The sequence below is a fragment of the Scyliorhinus canicula genome, chromosome 4 (genome assembly GCF_902713615.1).
Source record: "Scyliorhinus canicula chromosome 4, sScyCan1.1, whole genome shotgun sequence".
Classification (NCBI taxonomy): domain Eukaryota; kingdom Metazoa; phylum Chordata; class Chondrichthyes; order Carcharhiniformes; family Scyliorhinidae; genus Scyliorhinus; species Scyliorhinus canicula.
The window spans coordinates 139194216-139214078 of NC_052149.1; the positions used below are offsets into that span (position 1 = coordinate 139194216).

The window sequence follows — 19863 nt, forward strand, 5'->3', positions numbered from 1 at the left end:
CGGTCCCTACTCAATTTCGGACAAAATTAGCCCCTCCGTTTACAGGATCAAATATCCTAATGGGAAGACCGCGTGGTTCCATATAAACCAGTTAAAGGCATATGGAACACAGGCCAACCATGCTCACCATGTCCTGCTGGATGCAGCAGAACACTTCACCCCGCCCACCAGAGACACTTTTCCACCATCCCCCTCACAGACCAGTTCATCAACGGACTCGCCCACGACTCCGCCCACAGACCACTACAGACCACGCCCCGACACGCCCACAAGCTGCCACAGCAGAGACAGCAGGACAGACACTGACTCTGAAGACAGCGACAGCACACAGCCATACAGCCCACATTGCACCAACTACGACCCCGACTCCAGTGACCCCATGGAAGTCACTTACCTTAAAAACCCAGAACCACCACCCGACCCCGACTACCCCGACAACACACTCGACACTACACAATGGCACAGGGACAATTCCTACAGACTTGTCCGCAATGACGAGAGTGACCCCCGGTCACACAATTCCAAAATAGCATGCCTGATCCACACAAGGGTGTGGGATCCGGGAGAGCAGGACGACACGGTGTCTGACTCCCGACACGGCAACCCCTTTGTGACCCTGTTCACAGAGGCAGAATCAAAGTGAGGTGTCCAGATGATGTAAGATAGGAATCGTTTGAGGGAAACGATGTCCTTTCTGATGGAACCTGCACGTATGTTTGTCTTCGTTTTATGTTTGTTTGTTTTCAGGAATGTAAATGTTTCAGCTGGAGGATGGACATCTTCTTTTCAGCTGAAAAGATTGTGACCACCTCACATACACGTTAGCTTGTCTGCCGAAATTTTGAGAACTTCGGTTTGATTGGAGATCTTTTCCAAAGTTGTAAGGCCACACGCCAAATAGCTTGTCCGCAGATATCTCTGAGAACTTCAGTGATGTCCTCAGTTGGAGCATCTTGGCTCCCTTGGTTTTTTAGGTGCCCCTCTATTCGGCGAAATAGAGGCTGCAAGTCATGGTAAACACATTCGTACCCGTTCTTTCCAGGTTACTCAGGCAGTGGACAAACGGCACTGAGGACCCGCCCTGTCTGAGAACCAACCCTTGGTCAGCCAAGCTCGGGTATGGCACAGCACGCCCTACCCGGGGATCCCATCCAACTCGTACCCGTAGCGGCCCATACGCAACTCATTCGGATGTTTGTTTCCAAGTTTGTTTTCATTTTACGTTAGGTAGCCCTTCGGCCACCATCCCACATGCTATTTACATCCGGGAACATTCGGATGGTAAATCAGCAAAGCCTGCGAGACGGCTCGCAGAAGGAAGGATTGTTAGGTGTATGCTGGTCTTTAAATTCGCTTTTTGAAAAAAAAAATGAGGGGAGTCACAGGGTGTGACTTAGCCAGTCATTTTAAAGGGTCAATTGGGATTTGAAAGACAGATGCACTAACAAGTAAAGGTCTTAAACTGTGTATTGACAGATACTGTGCTTGATCCCAAAGGTTTCAAAGGACGAGACAGAGGTCGAAGCCAGGATTGTCAATACCGGAGGAAGAAGGAAGAGAAAGAAGAAGAACAACAAAAGATGATGGAAGCCCACTTATTACTGTTTAATGTCATATGTATATGTGTGGAAACAAGACACGTTTCCCCCACAACCCCCACCGTAAATGTTAGTACAACAAACCCCCAGTGCTCAGCTCTGATCAGCGAGGTTCAGACCTGGTGTACTAAATTCATGACGTGGTACTCCATGTCCTACATAATCGAATCACTGTTGGTGATCGCGATCCTCATCATCCTAGTGCAGACCCTCAGGTTGAGGAAATGGAAGAGGAGAGCCTCTCGTTCCAGCACCTCACCCATCTATAGAGTGCAATCCCCCATCTTCGGATTCCACCAAACCCCTCAACCCCTCACTGATTACAACACTCTGTAAATAAAATTCAGCCATGTATTATATTGTTCCATACTCGACTGCCGAGTTGGGAAGTGTGATGTTGTGGTGTGAATGGTTAAGATTTTAGAGTGATTAAATGTTTAAGTTAAGGTTAAGGTTAATAGTGATAGGTAGAGGTTCCCAATTGTAGTAATGCATGTCCCTTTTGACATAGGGCCAAGTAGAAATGTTAGTTAAAATTTTTTTTCTCTTCTTCCCATAGTTTAGAACAGAGTAGAACAGGAACTGGCAAGAGGTCAGAACACAAGGAGGCAAAGTACATAGGTGATCCTTCACAATAGTACGATTGTGAGGATCACAAGGAGGGAATGTAGCCATGCTGGCCACGCAAAATGGACACTGAGCCAAACTAAAATGGAAGGCTGCTGGGAAACAGACAGTTCAGCCAGAACAGCAGTCTGCAAAGAGCAGTTTGCATTCTGCAGCAGCAGAAACCAGTTTGGGCTCAGGTGAAAAGACCTTAGCTAGGTGCAAATGGCAAAACGCTTTGCATGCTAATGAGGCCATCAGACTTGAACACCCACACAATAGATACATTTGGTTCTGAATGGACACATTCCAATCAAGACCCAGACATCGAGGCACCAGAAACCTCCAAACAAAAGGACATAAGAAACGCCCCCTCCATCACGGAGACCCCCTCGCATTGGGGAATTAATCCAGTATCGATAAGAAATTGATCCAATAGGTAGAGCCCGCCCGAGAAGAGGGAAGGACAACGGAACCCCTATAAAAGATAGGGACCTCGTGTTGTCCGGTCTGTTAAACCCGTGCTCCGGCTCCGACTGACACCTGGTATCCTGACTCCAGCCGTTGAGCACCAGCCGCCGAAACCGTAAGTTCAACGCTCGCTACGCGATCCAAGCCCACTAGACTCCCAAGTACCAGAACGCTTGCTGAAGGCTGCAGACAAAACCAGGACGAAGGCCTCGTTCTCTGACCTTGCCTGTTCCTGTTAGATAAGTATTCTGTTTGCTTATGTTTAGTTGTAGCTTAGTCTCTTAGTGTGTGCATGAGTATTTATTATAACTGTATAATAAATATTGATCGTTTGAACTTGACTAATCGGTGTATCGTCTTTATTACTTTGAATTTGACCTTGGAATACTTGTGACGTTGCCTATACGGCAACTGGCGACTCCAGAGCTAAATAATTACATAGAACAGAGCCTAGCAGTGTTAAGCACACGTCGAACTCGGAGGCGTGTTAATACACTCCAATAAACGCGTTTTACGCCCATAGTAAAACGTGCAACACTGCAAAGACTGATTAGCATTTTGCACGCAGCAAAACTAGTTTCTGGCCAGGTGGAAGATCTCAACCAAAGGTGTTAATAGCAAAACGCTTTGCATATTAATGAGGCAATCCAGGTCTGGAGACACACAATAGCAACATTTGGTTTTGAATAGATACTTTAAGTGAAGGCCCAGACAAAATGGCACCAGAAGTATCCATCTCAAAAGACCCTAGAGACCGCCCCACACATCGAGAAGGGACCCTCAGATTGGGGAATTAGTGAGACATCGATTGGGAATTGACCCAATCAATGCATGGAAAGTAAAGCCCGCCCCAAAAAGGCACGGACATTGGGGACCACTATAAAGATAGACCCCCACACATGGTCCTGTCTGTTTTGCTCCGGCTCCGCTGTTTTGTTACTCCGGCTTGCTGTTTCGACTTCGACTCCAGTCTCCAGATCCTGTCTTCCATCACCAGCCGTTGAGCACCAGCCATCGTTCAGTAAGTCCCAAAACGACGCTCGCTACGTGAACTTATACAGTACTCTTCTAAGAACGAACAGAAGGTGCAGCTAAGAAAGGACCAAAGGCCTTGTCCCCTGACCTTGCTGGTTTCCACTTAGATAAGTATTTAGTCGTTTAATAGTAGAAATAGGTATTAGTCTTTAGCGTGTGCGTGCGTATTTATTATATTTGTATAATAAATATTGATCGTTGGAACTTACTAATCGGTGTATAGTTTTATTACTTTGAACCTGACCTTGGAATATTTGTGAGGTGTTTATACGACACCTGGCGACTCCCGAGCTGAAAATTACACATTCAGAGCCTAGCAGTGTTAAGCACACGGCCTTTAAACGGAGGCGTGTTAATACACTCCAATAAACGCGTATTACACTCAAGTAAAACGTGCAACAGCTTCAATGAAGTTACTGTGAAAAGCCCCTAGTCGCCACATTCCGGCGCCTGTCCGGGGAGGCTGGTACGGGAATCGAACCGTGCTGCTGGCCTGCCTTGGTCTGCAGGGGGCACAACGTTGTACCCGACCCACATGAGCAACATGCCCCCCCCCTTGAGAGATGCCATGGCGTGGCTCCAACTGTCCCCCCACCCAGCATTAATGTAGCCTATATCTGCACGTCCTGATGATTACCGCCTAATTGTGATGCTTTATCCAACCCCCTCCGCAGGATAAGACTGCTCACAACCACCGTGAGCGTACAAGAACTGGAGGGGGTTCGCCTGTGCTGCACCCCCTAACCGTACATGAGCAGAAGGCCCTGGAGTTCGCTGGGGGATCCGCCACCCGGGAGGTAGGGCCATGCCAGTTCGGAGGCGCAGTAGCAAGTGAGACTACCCTGCATGGCTAACCCCCCCTCAGCCCGTCATCCCCCCCCCCCCCACACTGCCCCCTCCACCCCCTAACCCCTCCCCCCTCACACTCTGACCCCTCCCCCTCACTCTGCCCCTCCACACCCTCCCCCTCCTCCCTCATGGTGCCCCCTCCACCCCCTAACCCCTCCTCCTCACACTCTGCCCCCTCCACCCCTAACCCCTCCCCCCTCACACTCTGCCCCCTCCACCCCCGAAGACCTCCCCCTCACAGTGCCCCCTCCACCACCGTACAACCGGCTCAGCGCGTCTAACGAACCCCACATTATTGTGTTCCCCAGGGCCAGGTGCCGATCGTCCAGAGTCATCTCGGACAAGACCCAGCCGTCCAGCCGGAAGCTCAGCCACACCCAGGGACGCACGGCAGAGGGTGGAAGGATGACCTACAGGAGGGCCATCTTCTCAGTCCGGGACACTGGAGGGGGACGCACAGAGGACGGACAGTGACAACACCAAGGGGTACAGGACGGACAGTCAGGACAGTGATGGCCATGAGTCGCACGAAGATAGGGCCTTGAGCAAGGACAGTGACGGAGAGAAGACGGGGACAGTGGACAGTGACGCACAGAGGACGGCCAGACAGTCGACGGACACACCGGACACGGAACATGACATGGGCCGCGGGTGCCTTGCTTCGGTCCAAGAGTCAACCCAGGACACACCAGACCTGTGGACAGATGAGGACCTCAGGTTTGCAGCACTGCTGTCACCCACAACATCCACCATTCCAGATACATTCACCTCGGTTGGGCACACAAGTGATGAGGCTCCTGGGTCACGGTCTGGCGTGCACCACACAGCCGGGCCGGTACAGCAGGTGGAGGTTGGAGCAGCCGAGGGGCTGGACGGTGGGAGGGCCGCCCAGACGGTTCCCGGGTTCCTGGAATTACTGGACCCACCCAGAGACCCGATGAATGTGGAAACCCAGACGCAGTTGGAGGAAGTCCATCCCCATCCAGGAGCAGGGAGTGGTGCCGCTCATCGCAGCCACCCAGGCCGACACCGCACGGGTGGCGTCCGCGGTGGAGGCAATGGGTGAATCGGTTTTGGCCATCGGTCAGCTTCTGCAAGGCGTTGGGCTTCATCTGCACGCGTCATCCGTGGCCCAGGAGAGGGCTGCCCTTTCACAAGCAGCCATCTCCCAGAGCCAAAAGGACATTGCCGCCGCGCTCCGGGGTCTGGCCCAGTCTCAGCAGGCCATGGCCCAGTCCCAGCAGGCCATGGCACAGTCCCAGCAGGCCATAGCACAGTCTCAGCAGGCCATGGTACAGTCCCAGCAGGCCATGGCTACAGTCTCAGCAGGCCATGGTACAGTCCCAGCAGGCCATGGCTACAGTCTCAGCAGGCCATGGCCCAGTCCCAGCAGGCCACGGCACAGTCCCAGCAGGTCATGGCTACAGTCCCAGCAGGCCATAGCACAGTCTCAGCAGGCCATGGCTACAGTCCCAGCAGGCCATGGCACAGTCCCAGCAGGCCACGGCAACAGTCCCAGCAGGCCATGGCTACAGTCCCAGCAGGCCATGGCACAGTCCCAGCAGGTCATGGCACAGTCCCAGCAGGCCATGGCTACAGTCCCAGCAGGCCATGGCTACAGTTGCAGCAGGCCATGGCCCAGTCTCAGCAGGCCATGGCCCAGTCCCAGCAGGCCATGGCACAGTCCCAGCAGGCCATAGCATCGGCCGCCTGGCGCACGTGCTGGATGGCGTTGCACACTCACAGGTTGAGGTTGCACAGTCCCGGACAGGAATGTCGCACTCCCTGGGCTCCGTCGCTGCGAACGCTCGGACCCTGGTCGATACTGCTGCAGGCCTCCAGGATTGGCAGCGCCAGGTATCGGTGGTGCGACGGGGCATGTCTCCGATCGCACCTCCGTCCCACAGTGAGGTCCGGGGGCCACCAGGCTCCCCGAGGGAGGAGGTGGTTCTGGGGCCCGTCCCAGTAACTCCAGCACTCCAGTCCTTGAACACTCGGCCTCCCCCCGTTCCGTCCCTGGCGCATCTGGTGGGCAGCGGGCAGGACAGGGTGGCACCACGTCATCCAGCATGCCCGCCGAGCAGCCTGGCCCATCGAAGCCGAGCCGCCCCAGGAAACGGGTGCCGACGGGGAGCCACATCGCAGGGCGTGATTCTCAGCAGTACCGCTCCACTCCTGCTGTACCATCTGGGGAGACCCCTAGGCATAGTGGTAGGGCCCGCAAGGCAAAGAAGTTAGACACATAATTAGTTGGCACGGGTGCAGGGCACAGCTTAGTTGCAGGGGCTAGTGCATCTGTCTGTGAATGTCACGATTAAAGTCAATGTTACACTGAATTTTGAGGACTCTGTGCTATGCCAGGGGTCTCGTGAGGGTGACTGAGTGGCGCTGGGGTTTACGTTCGGTGCAACGGTGATGCCGGGTGTGCGTTCCCTCCCCATCCCAACCGAACACCGTTGTCCTCGGCACACCGCGGCATCTACCCCACGTGGGCATGTGATGGAGTGTCCGTGACAAATACAGTGATCACCGAGATGGATGGTTCAGCTATTGCCATGAGTCAGACTTTGTCTAACGAATCTGAGCTCACAGCTCATCGCAGAGCGGGCTGTTATCATTCAACATGGCACTGATCACACCCGCTTACACAATCAGCAATGTAGTGCAATCCCGTAGTGCCGCAGTCGCAAGGTGATGTGAAATTGGTGCGGTGTGCGCGGTGCGGCAATGCGGTGGTGCGGGGTGGGGGGGGGGGGGGGGGTGGGTGCTGGGTGGTGTCTGTGTGCGCGAATGGCGGTGCAAGTGCCGGTGTTCAGCGAATCCCTCCCCCATTGAGGGAACCGTGTGTGTGAACCGTGAGGCCACCAACGTGCCGCGTGCCCGCTGTCCTCAACGCTGCCGTCGTGCAGCCTCCCGCCCATCTGTGTCTGTGCCCGGCGACCCCCATCCCACCCTGATGTTCGTCATCCTCCTCCTCCTCCTCATCTGCGGATTCTCCGCTGCCATTGGGTTCTCCCTGTGCCTCCTCCATCAGGGCATCTCCCCTCTGCATAGCAATGTTGTGCAGCGCACAGCAGACCACAACTATGCGACCGGCCCTGTCGGGGTGGTACTGCAGGGCCCCTCCGGAGCAGTCCAGGCACCTGAATCACATCTTCAGCAGTCCGAAGCACCGCTCCACCACACCGCAGCACGGTAGCATTGTGGATAATACAATTGTTTCACAGCTCCAGGATCCCAGGTTCGATTCCGGCTTGGGTCACTGTCTATGCGGAGTCTGCACATCCTCCCCGTGTGTGCGTGGGTTTCCTGCGGGTGCTCCGGTTTCCTCCCACAGTCCAAAGATGTGCAGGTTAGGTGGATTGGCCATGATCAATTGCCCTTAGTGTCCAAAATTGCCCTTAGTGTTGGATGGGTTACTGGGTTATGGGGATAGGGTGGAGGTGTTGACCTTGGGTAGGGTGCTCTTTCCAAGAGCCGGTGCAGACTCGATGGGCCGAATGGCCTCCTTCTGCACTGTAAAAATTCTATCTATGACCTCTGGTTGCTGAATGGGCCTCGTTGTAAAGGGTCTCCGCGTTGGTCTGGGGCCTCCGTATTGGCGTCATCAGCCACGACCTCAACGGATAACTCCTGTCGTCCAGCAAGCAGCCCCTCAACCGTGGTGGGGGGGTCCCTCGAACATTGCTGGGATGAACGACTGTGCCAGAATGTAGGCATCATGCACACTCCCAGGGTACTGTGCGCACACGTGCATGATCCTCATGTGGGGGTCGCAGACCACCTGAATGTTCATCGAGTATGTGCCCTTCCTGTTCATGAACACTTTCCTGTTTTCTGCAGGCGGGTGCATGGCGACGTGCACTCCATCGATGACACCCTGGACCATCGGTATCCTGGCCACGTTGGCGAATCCACATGCCCGTGCTTCCTGCTGTGCGCGGTCCTCGGGAAATTGAATGTACCTGTCAGCGATGGCGAACAAGGCGTCGGTCACGGTCCGGATGCACCTGTGGATTGATGCCTGTGAGATCCTAGATAGGTCCCTGCTCGGCGCCTGGAAAGAACCGGTTGCATAAACATTTAGGGCCACTGTCACCTTGACGGACACCGGTATAGCATGTCCTCCTCCTGTTCCACGTGGTGAGAGGTGCACCACGAGGTGGCATATATGTGCGACTGTCTCCCTGCTGAACCGTAGTCTCCTCCTGCATGCCCTGCCCGGTAGGTCCTCCAAGGACATTCACGGCGCCCTGGCACCACCAGCACTAGCTCCTCCTCCTCCCCCCGCTGCGCACCATCGAGATTAGTGCCCGCATCCTGTGCATTCCCGACGATCTGGTGGTGAATGTTCCCCTCAGCATCCCCCTGGACATTCCGGCTGTGAGCGCCTGCAGCCTGCGCGGCCACCCCCTCTGCAGCTGCAGCCACTCTGAGCCGTCACAGTCTACACTGCCGGATGGCCACCTGCAGTGCAGCTGCTCCCACCACTGCGGTGAACAGCACTGTCTGGTTAGCATACATGGTGACATACAAGACGGTGGGTGGGGGGTGCGGGGGTAGAGAAATGACATGTTACACGGAGGTTCTTGAACACCACGACAGCCAGGTGGCATGGGATAGCTCTGTGCCCCGGTGGCCTGGTCTCGCTGCAGACACGCAGCCAGCCTAACCCCTGGTCACTGTCTGCGTCCACTGGCCAGTTCACACCGTCCTCCTCACTGGTGCGCCAGTCGCCTCTGTCCATCAGCGAGACTACACCTTGCAAACGTGTCCTCTTCACCGTCCTGCCATGACATGTGGCATCCGCGGATAGGCGACATCCTCCTCTTCCCGCCCACCCCCTCCGGGCATGTCTGCAGTCTTCCACGAAGGCATCCTCCTCTTCTCCCACCACCCCCAAAATGTCTGCAGCCTTCCACAAAGGTATCCTCCTCATTCCCCCGTAATTGGCGGCAGCGTTCTCGGAGAAGCCTTCCCCACCCCCCAGCACCGGCCGTGTCTGCAGAAACTTCGGGACAGGGGTCGCTCACCTCCTCGCTCCTCATCGACAGCCAGCACCTGGGGTCACGCCATCGGGACTTTGGCCCGTCCAGGCCGCTGAATAGCGGGGGTACCGGAGAATCCCCGTTCTGAATGTCTCGGGCTGGTCTCCGGCTGGCGCGGTGCCGACCTCGACGGAGCCGTTCTCGCTGGTTGGGAGAATGGCGGGACGGCGTCGGACCGGCATCGCGCGGTATAATGGCGCGGCCGGCGATTCTCCCAACCGGCGCGGCTTCAGAGAATCCCGCCTACTGTGTTTCAGGAAAAGAAGAGAATTGGCCTAATGGGTAGATCTATCAAAGAGCTGACATGGGCACAAGGCACAGAATGACCACTTTGTGTTCTGTATCCTGTTGTGCCCTAAAGTACTTCACTACAATGAATTGCTTGAGAAGTGATGTTTATTCAAAGCCAGATCTGGAAACGGCAAATGAATAAATGATCAGTTAATGTGTTTTGGTCGTTGATTGAGGTATGAATGCTTCATGCTTCAGGGCATGAAGAGAAGTTCTTGCTCAACATCAAATAATGCCAGGGGATTTTCAGCAAGGTCTCAACATGAAAAACAGCTCTCCTGACAGTGCACCAAAGCTCTTGTGAAGTGGCTTCGGATGCAATTGTCCAGAATGGATTTGTCCCAATGGGTCAAGATCACACTGTGCAACAGTAACGTGTGAAAATGTCCCCATGATACTCTGTTATTTTAAGTCTCTAGTGCCTGGCCTGTGCTTGACATTATTTTCAGTGCAGACATTCAGGAGATTCATCATAGAATCATAGAACAGTACAGCACAGAACAGGCCCTTCGGCCCTCGATGTTGTGCCGAGCAATGATCACCCTACTCAAACCCGTGCATCCCCCTATACCCGTAACCCAACAACCCTCCCTTAACCTTACATTTTAGGACACTACGGGCAATTTAGCATGACCAATCCACCTAACCCGCACATCTTTGGACTGTGGGAGGAAACCGGAGCACCCGGAGGAAACCCACGCTGATATCACTGATTGTGATATCAATCAGTATGTAACACTTATTTGACGTTACACTGCCTTTTTCAACCTCATCACTCCAAACAATGCCCTCTCTTAAACATGTGCAGTTAAACATGTATTCAGCAGCAAGAAGGACTCCTCACCAGTGCAATTTAAAGGGTTCATTAACAGCTTGCAGGTTGATTTCTACTGGCTTCGAGTTTGTAGCTTTGCTGAGCGTTTTCTAGCGTTCCAGCCTCAGTTACAGCAGCCAGAATAACCTTGGCCTTTAAGAGGTGCCGACTGGCTTTAAGTGGTGTCAGTGAACCTGACCTCCCAGCTGAGGCGTGTGACCACTCAGCAGTGCTTGGGTTTAGTGCTGGAATGTACGCAGCAACCTTAAATTAGCAGGCAGTCCAAAGTTTGCATGCTACCTACATAGAACAAACAGGTTAATCAACGAACATCATTTCTCTCTCCGTTTTTAGCACTCATCCATTATGTCCCCCAATAATTTAAGCTTGTTAGTACTTGCCTTAAAATAGCAGGCAGAGGAATGTCACTCAGAGGTGTTCATTGCTAACTCTAATTTCTAGACTCAGGTGTCTTCCCTTTGTCTGAATGTGCTACGGTACTGTACAAAAATCAATAAATAAGTAATAAGAAAGAATATGAGGGAAGAATATGAGGGAATGAATTGGCGTTCTAACCCTGGTAAAGAGACACTCACTGCTCCCATGCCACGGGAAATGCATAATTGAAAACAGAATGTGTGTAAGATAATATTATTGGTGACATGAAGTATTAGTTCCATTTGTACCAACATTCTGATCCTGGTCAAGAGTAACAATGTGACGATCACATGAGGTAAGTATGTGAACACGTGAGAATCACACTGCAGCCTGATGAGCAGTAGGTTTTCATTAGCGATCAACTCGGTGATCTAGTGCAGGCATTGTCAAAGTCGGGGGCGGGACCCACGGGTGGGTCGCAAGCGGGTGTCGGGAGGGTTGTGGAACCGTCCGTCGCAGTACTCCCGATTGCGCAAATTGACAGGCAACAGCCAGCTTTTAACTATGCCGGCTGCGAGCGGCCTTTTTACCATATAAATAAAATGCGGCAGCACTGCGCATGCGTGCCCGCTCATCGGTGCACATGCACAGAGTACTTGCGCATGTGCACCGATGAACGGGCACGCATGCGCAGCGCGGCTGTATATTGTTTATATGTTAAAAAGGCCGCTCGCAGCCGGCATAGTTAAAAACCGGCGGCTGCTCGCTCTGCCCGGCTCGGAAGTGCTCGGTTCTTCTGAACGAAGCTAAGGCTGAGTTTGCCCCCCCCGGCAACGAGCACCAACTGACCCACTCGCAGAGATCCAGCGCCTTGGCCTCCACCTCGGAGCTCGCCTGCATCAACAGCGCGCTCATCCTGCACAAAGACGAGGTCACCGTCACTGAAGACAAACTCAATATCCTGATTAAAACAGTTGGTGTGACCATTGAGCCTTTCTGGCCTAGTATGTTTGCCAGGCAAGGCATTGGCTAATATTGACATCAATAGTCTGATCTGCAACGTTGGTGCTGGGAGCAGTGCCCCAGCTGCTGCAGCAGTTGTTTCCACCCACTAGCCCTGTTGATGCTGAAGAGAAAAAGGAAGAGAAGAGAAGAAACAGGAAGAATCTGAAGATGACAAGGGCTTTGGTCTCTTAGATTAAACGTGCCGTGCAACAACAGTGTCACAATTTACAAAAAATAAATTAAAATGGAATATAGAAACCGGCTGCTGTGGCTGAAGACCGCAAATTTGCACAATCGAAGAGGCAGAAGATTTGAAAAAGAATTCAATGTAATCTTCCAGCCTGAGGGAGGCAGAGAGCAGGTCACGGCCCCCGAACATTGGCATCACGTGCTTTGGGCGTGATTGCGATTCCTCCATTTTGTCAGCCGTAAACAAGGTAAGAAAAAATGGTGGGTCGCGAAGGTCGGCCAGCGTGGGTCGTGAAGGTCGGCCAGCGTGGGTCGTGAAGGTCGGCCAGCGTGGGTCGCGAAGGTCAGCCAGCTTGGGTCGGCCAGCATGGGTCGCGAAGGTTGGCCAGCGTGGGTCGTGAAGGTCGGCCAGCGTGGGTCGCGAAGGTCGGCTAGCTTGGGTCGGCCAGCATGGGTCGCGAAGGTCAGCCAGCGTGGGTCGCGAAGGTCGGCCAGCTTGGGTCGCGAAGGTTGGCCAGCTTGGGTCGGCCATCATGGGTCGCGAAGGTCGGCCAGCGTGGGTCGCGAAGGTTAGCCAGTGTGGGTCGCGAAGGTCGGCCAGCTTGGGTCGCGAAGGTCGGCCAGCTTGGGTCGGCCAGTATGGGTCGCGAAGGTCGGCCAGCGTGGGTCGCGAAGGTCGTCCAGCTTGGGTCGGCCAGCTTGGGTCGCAAAGGTCAGCCAGCGTGGGTCGCAAAGGTCAGCCGGCATGGGTCGCAAAGGTCAGCCGGCATGGGTCGCAAAGGTCAGCCGGCGTGTGTCGCAAAGGTCAGCCGGCGTGGGTCGCAAAGGTCAGCCGGCGTGGGTCGCAAAGGTCAGCCGGCGTGGGTCGCAAAGGTCAGCCGGCGTGGGTTGCAAAGATCAGCCGGTGTGGGTCGCAAAGGTCAGCCAGCGTGGGTTGCAAAGGTCAGCCGGCGTGTGTTGCAAAGGTTAGACAGTTGGTAAAAATGGGTCCCCGAAAAAAAAGTTTGAAAAACACTGATCTAGTGACTTTATTAAAGGGCATTTTCCATTATAGCAATAATACCCTAAAAACAGCAGTGAAGAATGTGGGTCCTAATCACATCCAAAAGGGGATTTCGCCATACCATTTACAACTAGCCCTGTCCCTGTACAGTCTGAACGACTGACCTGTGAATGATGTATCTGCTCTGTAGATAATCCAATGCCAGGGCCAGCTCACAAATATAATGTTTCACTGTTTCCTCCTTGAAGTGAACATTCTGTTGCAGATGATAGCGAAGGTCTCCACCCAGAAGGAGATCCACAACCATGAACATATCCTCCTCATCCTGAAAGGAATACCTGAAAAGCAGGAGGGAGCGGAGATTATTGATTAACTGCACGGCACCTGTTAGCCACATCTGACTTAGTTTGGACATCCATAGAAAGTATTTTAAATAATGTGGGAGATGGTGGCATAATGGTATTGTCATTGGACTAGTCATCCAGTGACCTAGTATATTGCTCTGGAACCTGGGTTCAAATCCCACAGTGGCAGATGATAAAATTTGAATTCAATAAACATCTGGAATTAAAAGTCAAACTATAACCATGAAACCATTGTTGTAAAAAGACACTACTGCCCTTTCGGGAAGGAATTCTGCCACTGGGCCTACATGTGACTCCAGATCCACAGCAATGTGGTTGACTCTTAAATGGCCCAGCGAACCATTCAGTTCAAGGGTAATTAGGGATAGTGGCCCAGTGGTGAGGCCCACATCCCATGAACACATTTTTAAAAATTGGGAGTGCTGTGAATTGTTTTGGTCTCCATACTGCAAAAAGACAGCAGAGAAGGTGCAAAAAACATTGACAAGAATAATACTGAAATCAGATGTTATACCCATCAGGAAAGAGTAAACAGACTGGGGCTCATTTCTTTGAAAAAAAAACTACCGGATGAACTACCAGATGATCTTTAAGTTAATGAGAGGGTTTGATCAAATAAAGGCTGAGAAAATACATCCTGCTGTGGAGGAATACAAAACTAAGGGCTATTAAAATAAGACAGGCACTACTAAACTCAATAGAGAATTCTGCAAAAGTTTCTTTGTCCCTGAAGATTAGTGAGAATGTCAAACTCGCTGCTGGAAGTAGTAATTGAGACAACAGCAAAGACATCTTTAAGTGAATGTTAGACAAATACAATGAAGAAAGGAACAGAAGGTTATGGTGAAGAGTTGTGACTGGAGGCATGGAGCAATTGAGCCAAATAGCCTGATTCTGTACTGTAAATCCGTTCTATCCTATTATATCCAAAGTTGAGAATCTGCTTGAAACAGATTCAACTCAATGTTACAGTAATTAAACTAATGAGCAATTTGGCCCAGTTTGAGGTGGGCAAGACAATTATATCAAGATCAGGCTGAGCTTTGATCAATCCATGTCCCCTGTTGGCTTTACATTGCAAGGCTCAGCTTCAAAGTAATTAACTGGTTTAGAAGCTCTCGGGACATAATGAGGATGTTAGAAATTATTGCACAAATGCAAATTCTGTCATTACCTTCATACAGGGTGACTTTAGAAAGTCTCAAACGATTTTAAACAAAAATAAATTAGTACCATTTGGACAAAATTGATGGTTAAACCTCCTGTAATATTTTGAAAAGTTTTATCAATTTGATTGACAGAGGACTTTTAGTTTAATTTATGTTACCTAATTGATGTAAAGTCAGCATCACCTAAAATGGACAAATTTACAGTGATACACACAATCTTCTGAAATGTTGATTAGGATATTTTGGCGGAATACCAGATAGAACAGCCATTACATTGTGTGCGTGGATCATGTCGGATGATTCCCTGAGCAGACTGTCAGAGTCATCTGGCAGAGTGCCTTACTGCCAGAACTTTCAAACAAGCATCAAGACCTAACTTGGCTGGTGGTGAGAAGCACACTCCCCGTCAGATCTTTCATACACACCCAAAGTCTCTGTGCCACTGCACGCTGCCCTACAAGCGGTTGCGGAGGCCGGGGTGGGGGGGACACACAGACTCGTTGTGGAATGTACCTTTGCAATGACAGCGTGGAGAGAGATGCAATGGTATTTGTCGAGGTTCATCCCAAGCAGCTCTGTGACACAGGACCCTGTGCTCTATGGACTGTTCCCAGGGATTTACACCGAGACAAACATCTGCTGTTGGAGAATCATCAACTGAGTGAAAGACGCCCTTTGGTCTGCCCAAAACTTATTTATCTGCCAGTGCAAAGAGTTGTCCTCGACTGAGTGTTGCAGACTGGCACATTGCAAAGTCCAGGATTATGTGCTGAGGGACGAACTCAAGTTTGGGGTAGTTACCCCAAGGTGCAATGGGGAAGGGGCACTGTGTAAGGCCTATCAGCCAATGTAGACTGAGGGGCTGGTAACCATGTCAAATCCCTCGGACTGTGTGCTTAACCCTAACTGTATGCAAATGTATTGAAGCACCACAGAGTGCAACATGAACAATGGGCGCGATTCTCCGCCCCCCACGCTGGGTGGGAGAATAGCGGGATGGCCTCCCGACATTTTTCATGCTCTCCCGCTATTTCCCCCCCCCCCCCCCCCCCCCCCCGACCCACGAATCGCCGCTCGCCGTTTTTTACGTGCCAGGTACCCTGGCAGGCCTTCGATGGGGTCTGGTCCGCAATCCCCCCCCCCCTAGGCCTACTTTGTTGGGCATCCGGCCCCTGAACCCCCGCGTCATGTTGCGTCGGGGCTGGAGCATTCAGTAAAGCCACCGCGCATGCGCAGGTTGGCGCCGCCCCCAGTGCGTGCCAGGAAGTGAGGCTGGAGCGGCATGAACCGCTCCAGCGCCGTGCTGGTCCCCTATGGGGGCCAGAATCGCTACTGCCCCTGCCTGCTTTACGCCGTCGTGAAATGCAACGGCGTTCACGATGGCGCGGATACTCTGTCCCGCGATCGGAATATCGCGCCCATAGTTTTGTCTTGTCTCACTAGAATTCTTATGTCAGACTTCATAAAGACAAGAGGAAACATGCTCACAATCACAGCACACAAGGGTCTACATTATCACCCCTGGTTACACTCGTATTTGATTACTTATTAGATGATAAAGGTACCCTTCACCAACAGTCCATTTGCCTTCCTTATTACCTGTACCTGTATACTGGCTTTCTTCATACCATGCACAAAGACACCCAGATCCCTCCATACCAAAGCACTCTGGTTTCTCTCCATTTAGATAACTAAGTGCCGACTTGGGTTCGTGATTTCTGTGAGAACATTTTTGCATTTGGTTGTCAGGTGGGAATAGGATTGCATTTGACTGCAGGTTCCCTCATGGTTAAATAGCTGCTCAAAACAAGTATCTAAGCTCAACTCATGAGGAACAGTCACTTGGGCAAAATGCCGAGAATGGTCACCCATGTAACCCTTCATGAGCCTCTGCCTTCATAAGGGAAAAAAACAAGAAAAAGATACTTTATTATTTACAAAACATGAAACAGCAATTAGTCACTGAAAAATAGTGGTGCAGCATTTGTAATCAGTACTGGCTCATCTCTTTACTCGTCTGTCAATCTCTCACAAGTTAGAACCCGATTTAAACTTTCCTTGGGCTTGGTCATCTGTAACAACTGTACATTATTGCACGGGGATTGAAATCTTTCTTGTACAGGTATTGTTGAGTCTCCACCAGAAATACTGTGCGCAATTTCTGATTAAGGAAGGATGTACTTCCATTGGAGGCCATAGAGCGAAGGTTCATTAGCTTAGTTCCTGGGATGAAAGGGTTGTCACGTGATGACTTGGCAAGTAAAATGGACCTATATTCTCTAGAGTTTAGAAGAATGAGAGGTGATTTCAGTGAAACATACAAGATTCTGAAAGGGCTGGACAGGCTAGATGCAGATGTTGTTACCCCTCGCTGGGGAACGTCGAAAGGCAACACATCCTCAGTATAAAGCATCAATCATTTAGGACTGAGAAGAGGGAATGTTACTTCACTCAGAGGGTTGTGAATCTTTGGAATTCTCTATCCCAGAAGATTGTGGATGCTCCATCATTGACCATATTAAAGGTTGGGATAGGGGGGCCTCTCAGGGGACCAAGGGGTAAGGGGAGTGGGCAAGAAAGTGGAGTTGAAGCCAAATATCAGCCCTGAATCAGCAGGCTCAAGAGGCCTGATCATTTACTCCTGTTCCCATTTCTTCTGTCTTTGTTTTCTTATGTTCTTAAGCAGTGACCTTGACATTTTGAGTCAAGCTGCCCATCTCCTGTGGATGTGATATATAATTGGCAATGCATCAAAAAGCTTCCGTTTAATGCTTCTTGCAAACTTAGATCACTAAACAAGGGCTGATCCTAGGGTATTAACATCCAAGTATAGCAAGTTATTAACCACTTCCATTGCACAGCAAGTCTTATGTCATCAATGACAGTGTGTATATCAATCGAAGGTCTATTGTTACATTGATTGATGGATTAATGAACTCAAAGTATTTCATTACAAAATAAAGAACTGGTTCATTGAGCTGTTATATTGTGGAGAGAGTCAGTGGGGTCCTAAAAAACCCATGTTTAAAAGTGACAGTGTGAAGCACATTAAGAAAAAGAGTATGGAATGAGAATTTGGGTGATTGATATTGGGCACGATTCTCCGACCTCATTGCTCTCACTCGGGTGAAACAAGGATGGTGAATAGCGAGAATGGCCGAAAATGAGAACCGCGCCAGGAGCCAAACAGTTTGCAGTGCGACCCGCCTGTTCCCGTAGGCGAAATCGGGATCTCGCCATAGTGTGGCGCAAAACCAATTATCACCATTTAAGCCCTATTAATGGGAGTACCCCATATCCAATGGCCTCCCATCATTCATCGACCGCCCCAACAAGTGCTCACATTGGTGCCTTCACAGCGCCAGGGTCCCAGGTTCGATTCCAGCTGGGCCTTTGTCTGTTTGGAGTCTGCACGTTCTCCCCGTGGGCGAAATTCTCCGACCCCCCGCAGGGTCGGAGAATCGCCCGGGGCCGCCGAAAATCCCGCCCCCACCGTGTCAGAAATTCTCCGCCACCCGAGAATTGGCGGGGGCGGGAATCACCCCCCGCCAATCGTCGAGCCCCCTGCGGCGATTCTCCGGCCCACGATGGGCCGAAGTCCCGCCGCTGGGAGGCCTCTCCCGCTGCCGTGGTTTGAACCACCTCTGGTGGTGGCGGGATCGGCGGCGGGAGCGGGCCCCCGGGGTCCTGGGGGGGGGCGCGGGGCGATCGGACCCCGGGGGGTGCCCCCACGGTGGCCAGGCCCGCGATTGGGGCCCACCGATCGGCGGGCGGGCCAGTGCCGTGGGGGCACTCTTTTTCTTCCACCGCCGCCACGGCCTCCACCATGGCCGAGGCGGAAGAGAATCCCCCAGCGCGCATGCGCCGGTGGTGACGTCAGCGGCAGCTGATGCACCGGCACATGCGCGAACCAGCGAAGGCCTTTCGGCCAGCCCCGGCGCCGGGCGGCAGGTGTCAAAGGCCGTTGTTGCCGGTTTTGGCGCCAGTCGGCGTGGTGCCAACCGCTCCGGCGCGTACCTAGCCCCTCAATGTGAGGGCTTGGCCCCTAAAGGTGCGGAAAATTCCGCACCTTTGGGGGGGCCCGACGCCGGAGTGGTTGGCGCCACTCCGCTACGCCGGGACCCCCCGCCCCGCCAGGTAGGGGAGAATCCCGCCCCGTATCTGCGTGGGTTTCCTCCAGGTGCTCTGGTTTCCTCCCACAAGTCCCGAAAGACGTGCCCTTAGGTGATTTGGACATTCTGAATTCTCTCTCTGTGTACCCAAACAGCTGCCGGAATGTGACAACTAGGGTTTTACAGTGTTAATGTATGCCTACTTGTGACAATAAAGATCATTATTATTATTGTGAAAAACGTGAACCTGGCGGAAGGACGTCTGCAGGCACCGAGGAGATGGTAGCCATCTTTGCTCACAGGCAAAAACCGGGGGGCGCTAGGCTTGCCACCCCAGGGCTCGGCGGGGGGTTGGATCCCTCGGTTGGGTGGGGAATGGGGTCACCCTCCGGAGGGATGGGTCGCCTTGGGAAGGGGGGGGGGGAGGGGGAGGCTGGGAGGCACTGGGGAGCAGCCTGTGGTGGCACCAGCATGCCAACACCTGGATCATGTGTTCCTATTCCAGGGACAACTCTAGCCCTGGGTGACCGCCCTGTCCTCGGCCAACCCAGTCACCTCCAGCGCCCGCTCCTTAAGGGAGGTGAGGGTTCTTATGTCCAGCACCCCGCCACCAGTCTGGGCCCTCTCCCGGCGATTGTGGAAGATCTTTTCCTGAGGAGACACAGAGAGGGCATCGTTAGCCACATGCATGGTTCACAGTGGTGGGGGGTGGGGGGTGTGTGTGCGTGTGTGAAGGAAGGGTTGTTCGGGGGTTGAAGAGGGGTGAAGGGAGGGTTGGTGGTCACATGGAGATTGGGGGGGGTGAATGCTCGCTTAGGGGCAGAAGGTTTCCGGGGGGTGTGTTGGAGTCTACTCACTCGTGCTGTCTGGTGTAGGTCGTTCACCTTTTTTCAGCACTGGAGGCCAGTCCTCCTGGTCACACTCCCGAAG

The 19863-nt window shown here is 52.6% G+C and overlaps 1 protein-coding gene across 3 annotated transcripts in view; it reads right to left on the reverse strand.

Annotated features, from left to right (window-relative positions):
- Positions 1–19863, reverse strand: part of LOC119965041 (serine/threonine-protein kinase 32A-like) — a 416342-nt gene that overhangs the window by 245034 nt on the left and 151445 nt on the right. For all 3 annotated transcript variants that reach the window (XM_038795261.1, XM_038795260.1, XM_038795262.1), the window contains exon 4: positions 13452–13625. In XM_038795261.1, the coding sequence (XP_038651189.1) occupies positions 13452–13625 (174 nt within the window). The remainder of the gene's footprint in view (positions 1–13451; positions 13626–19863) is intronic.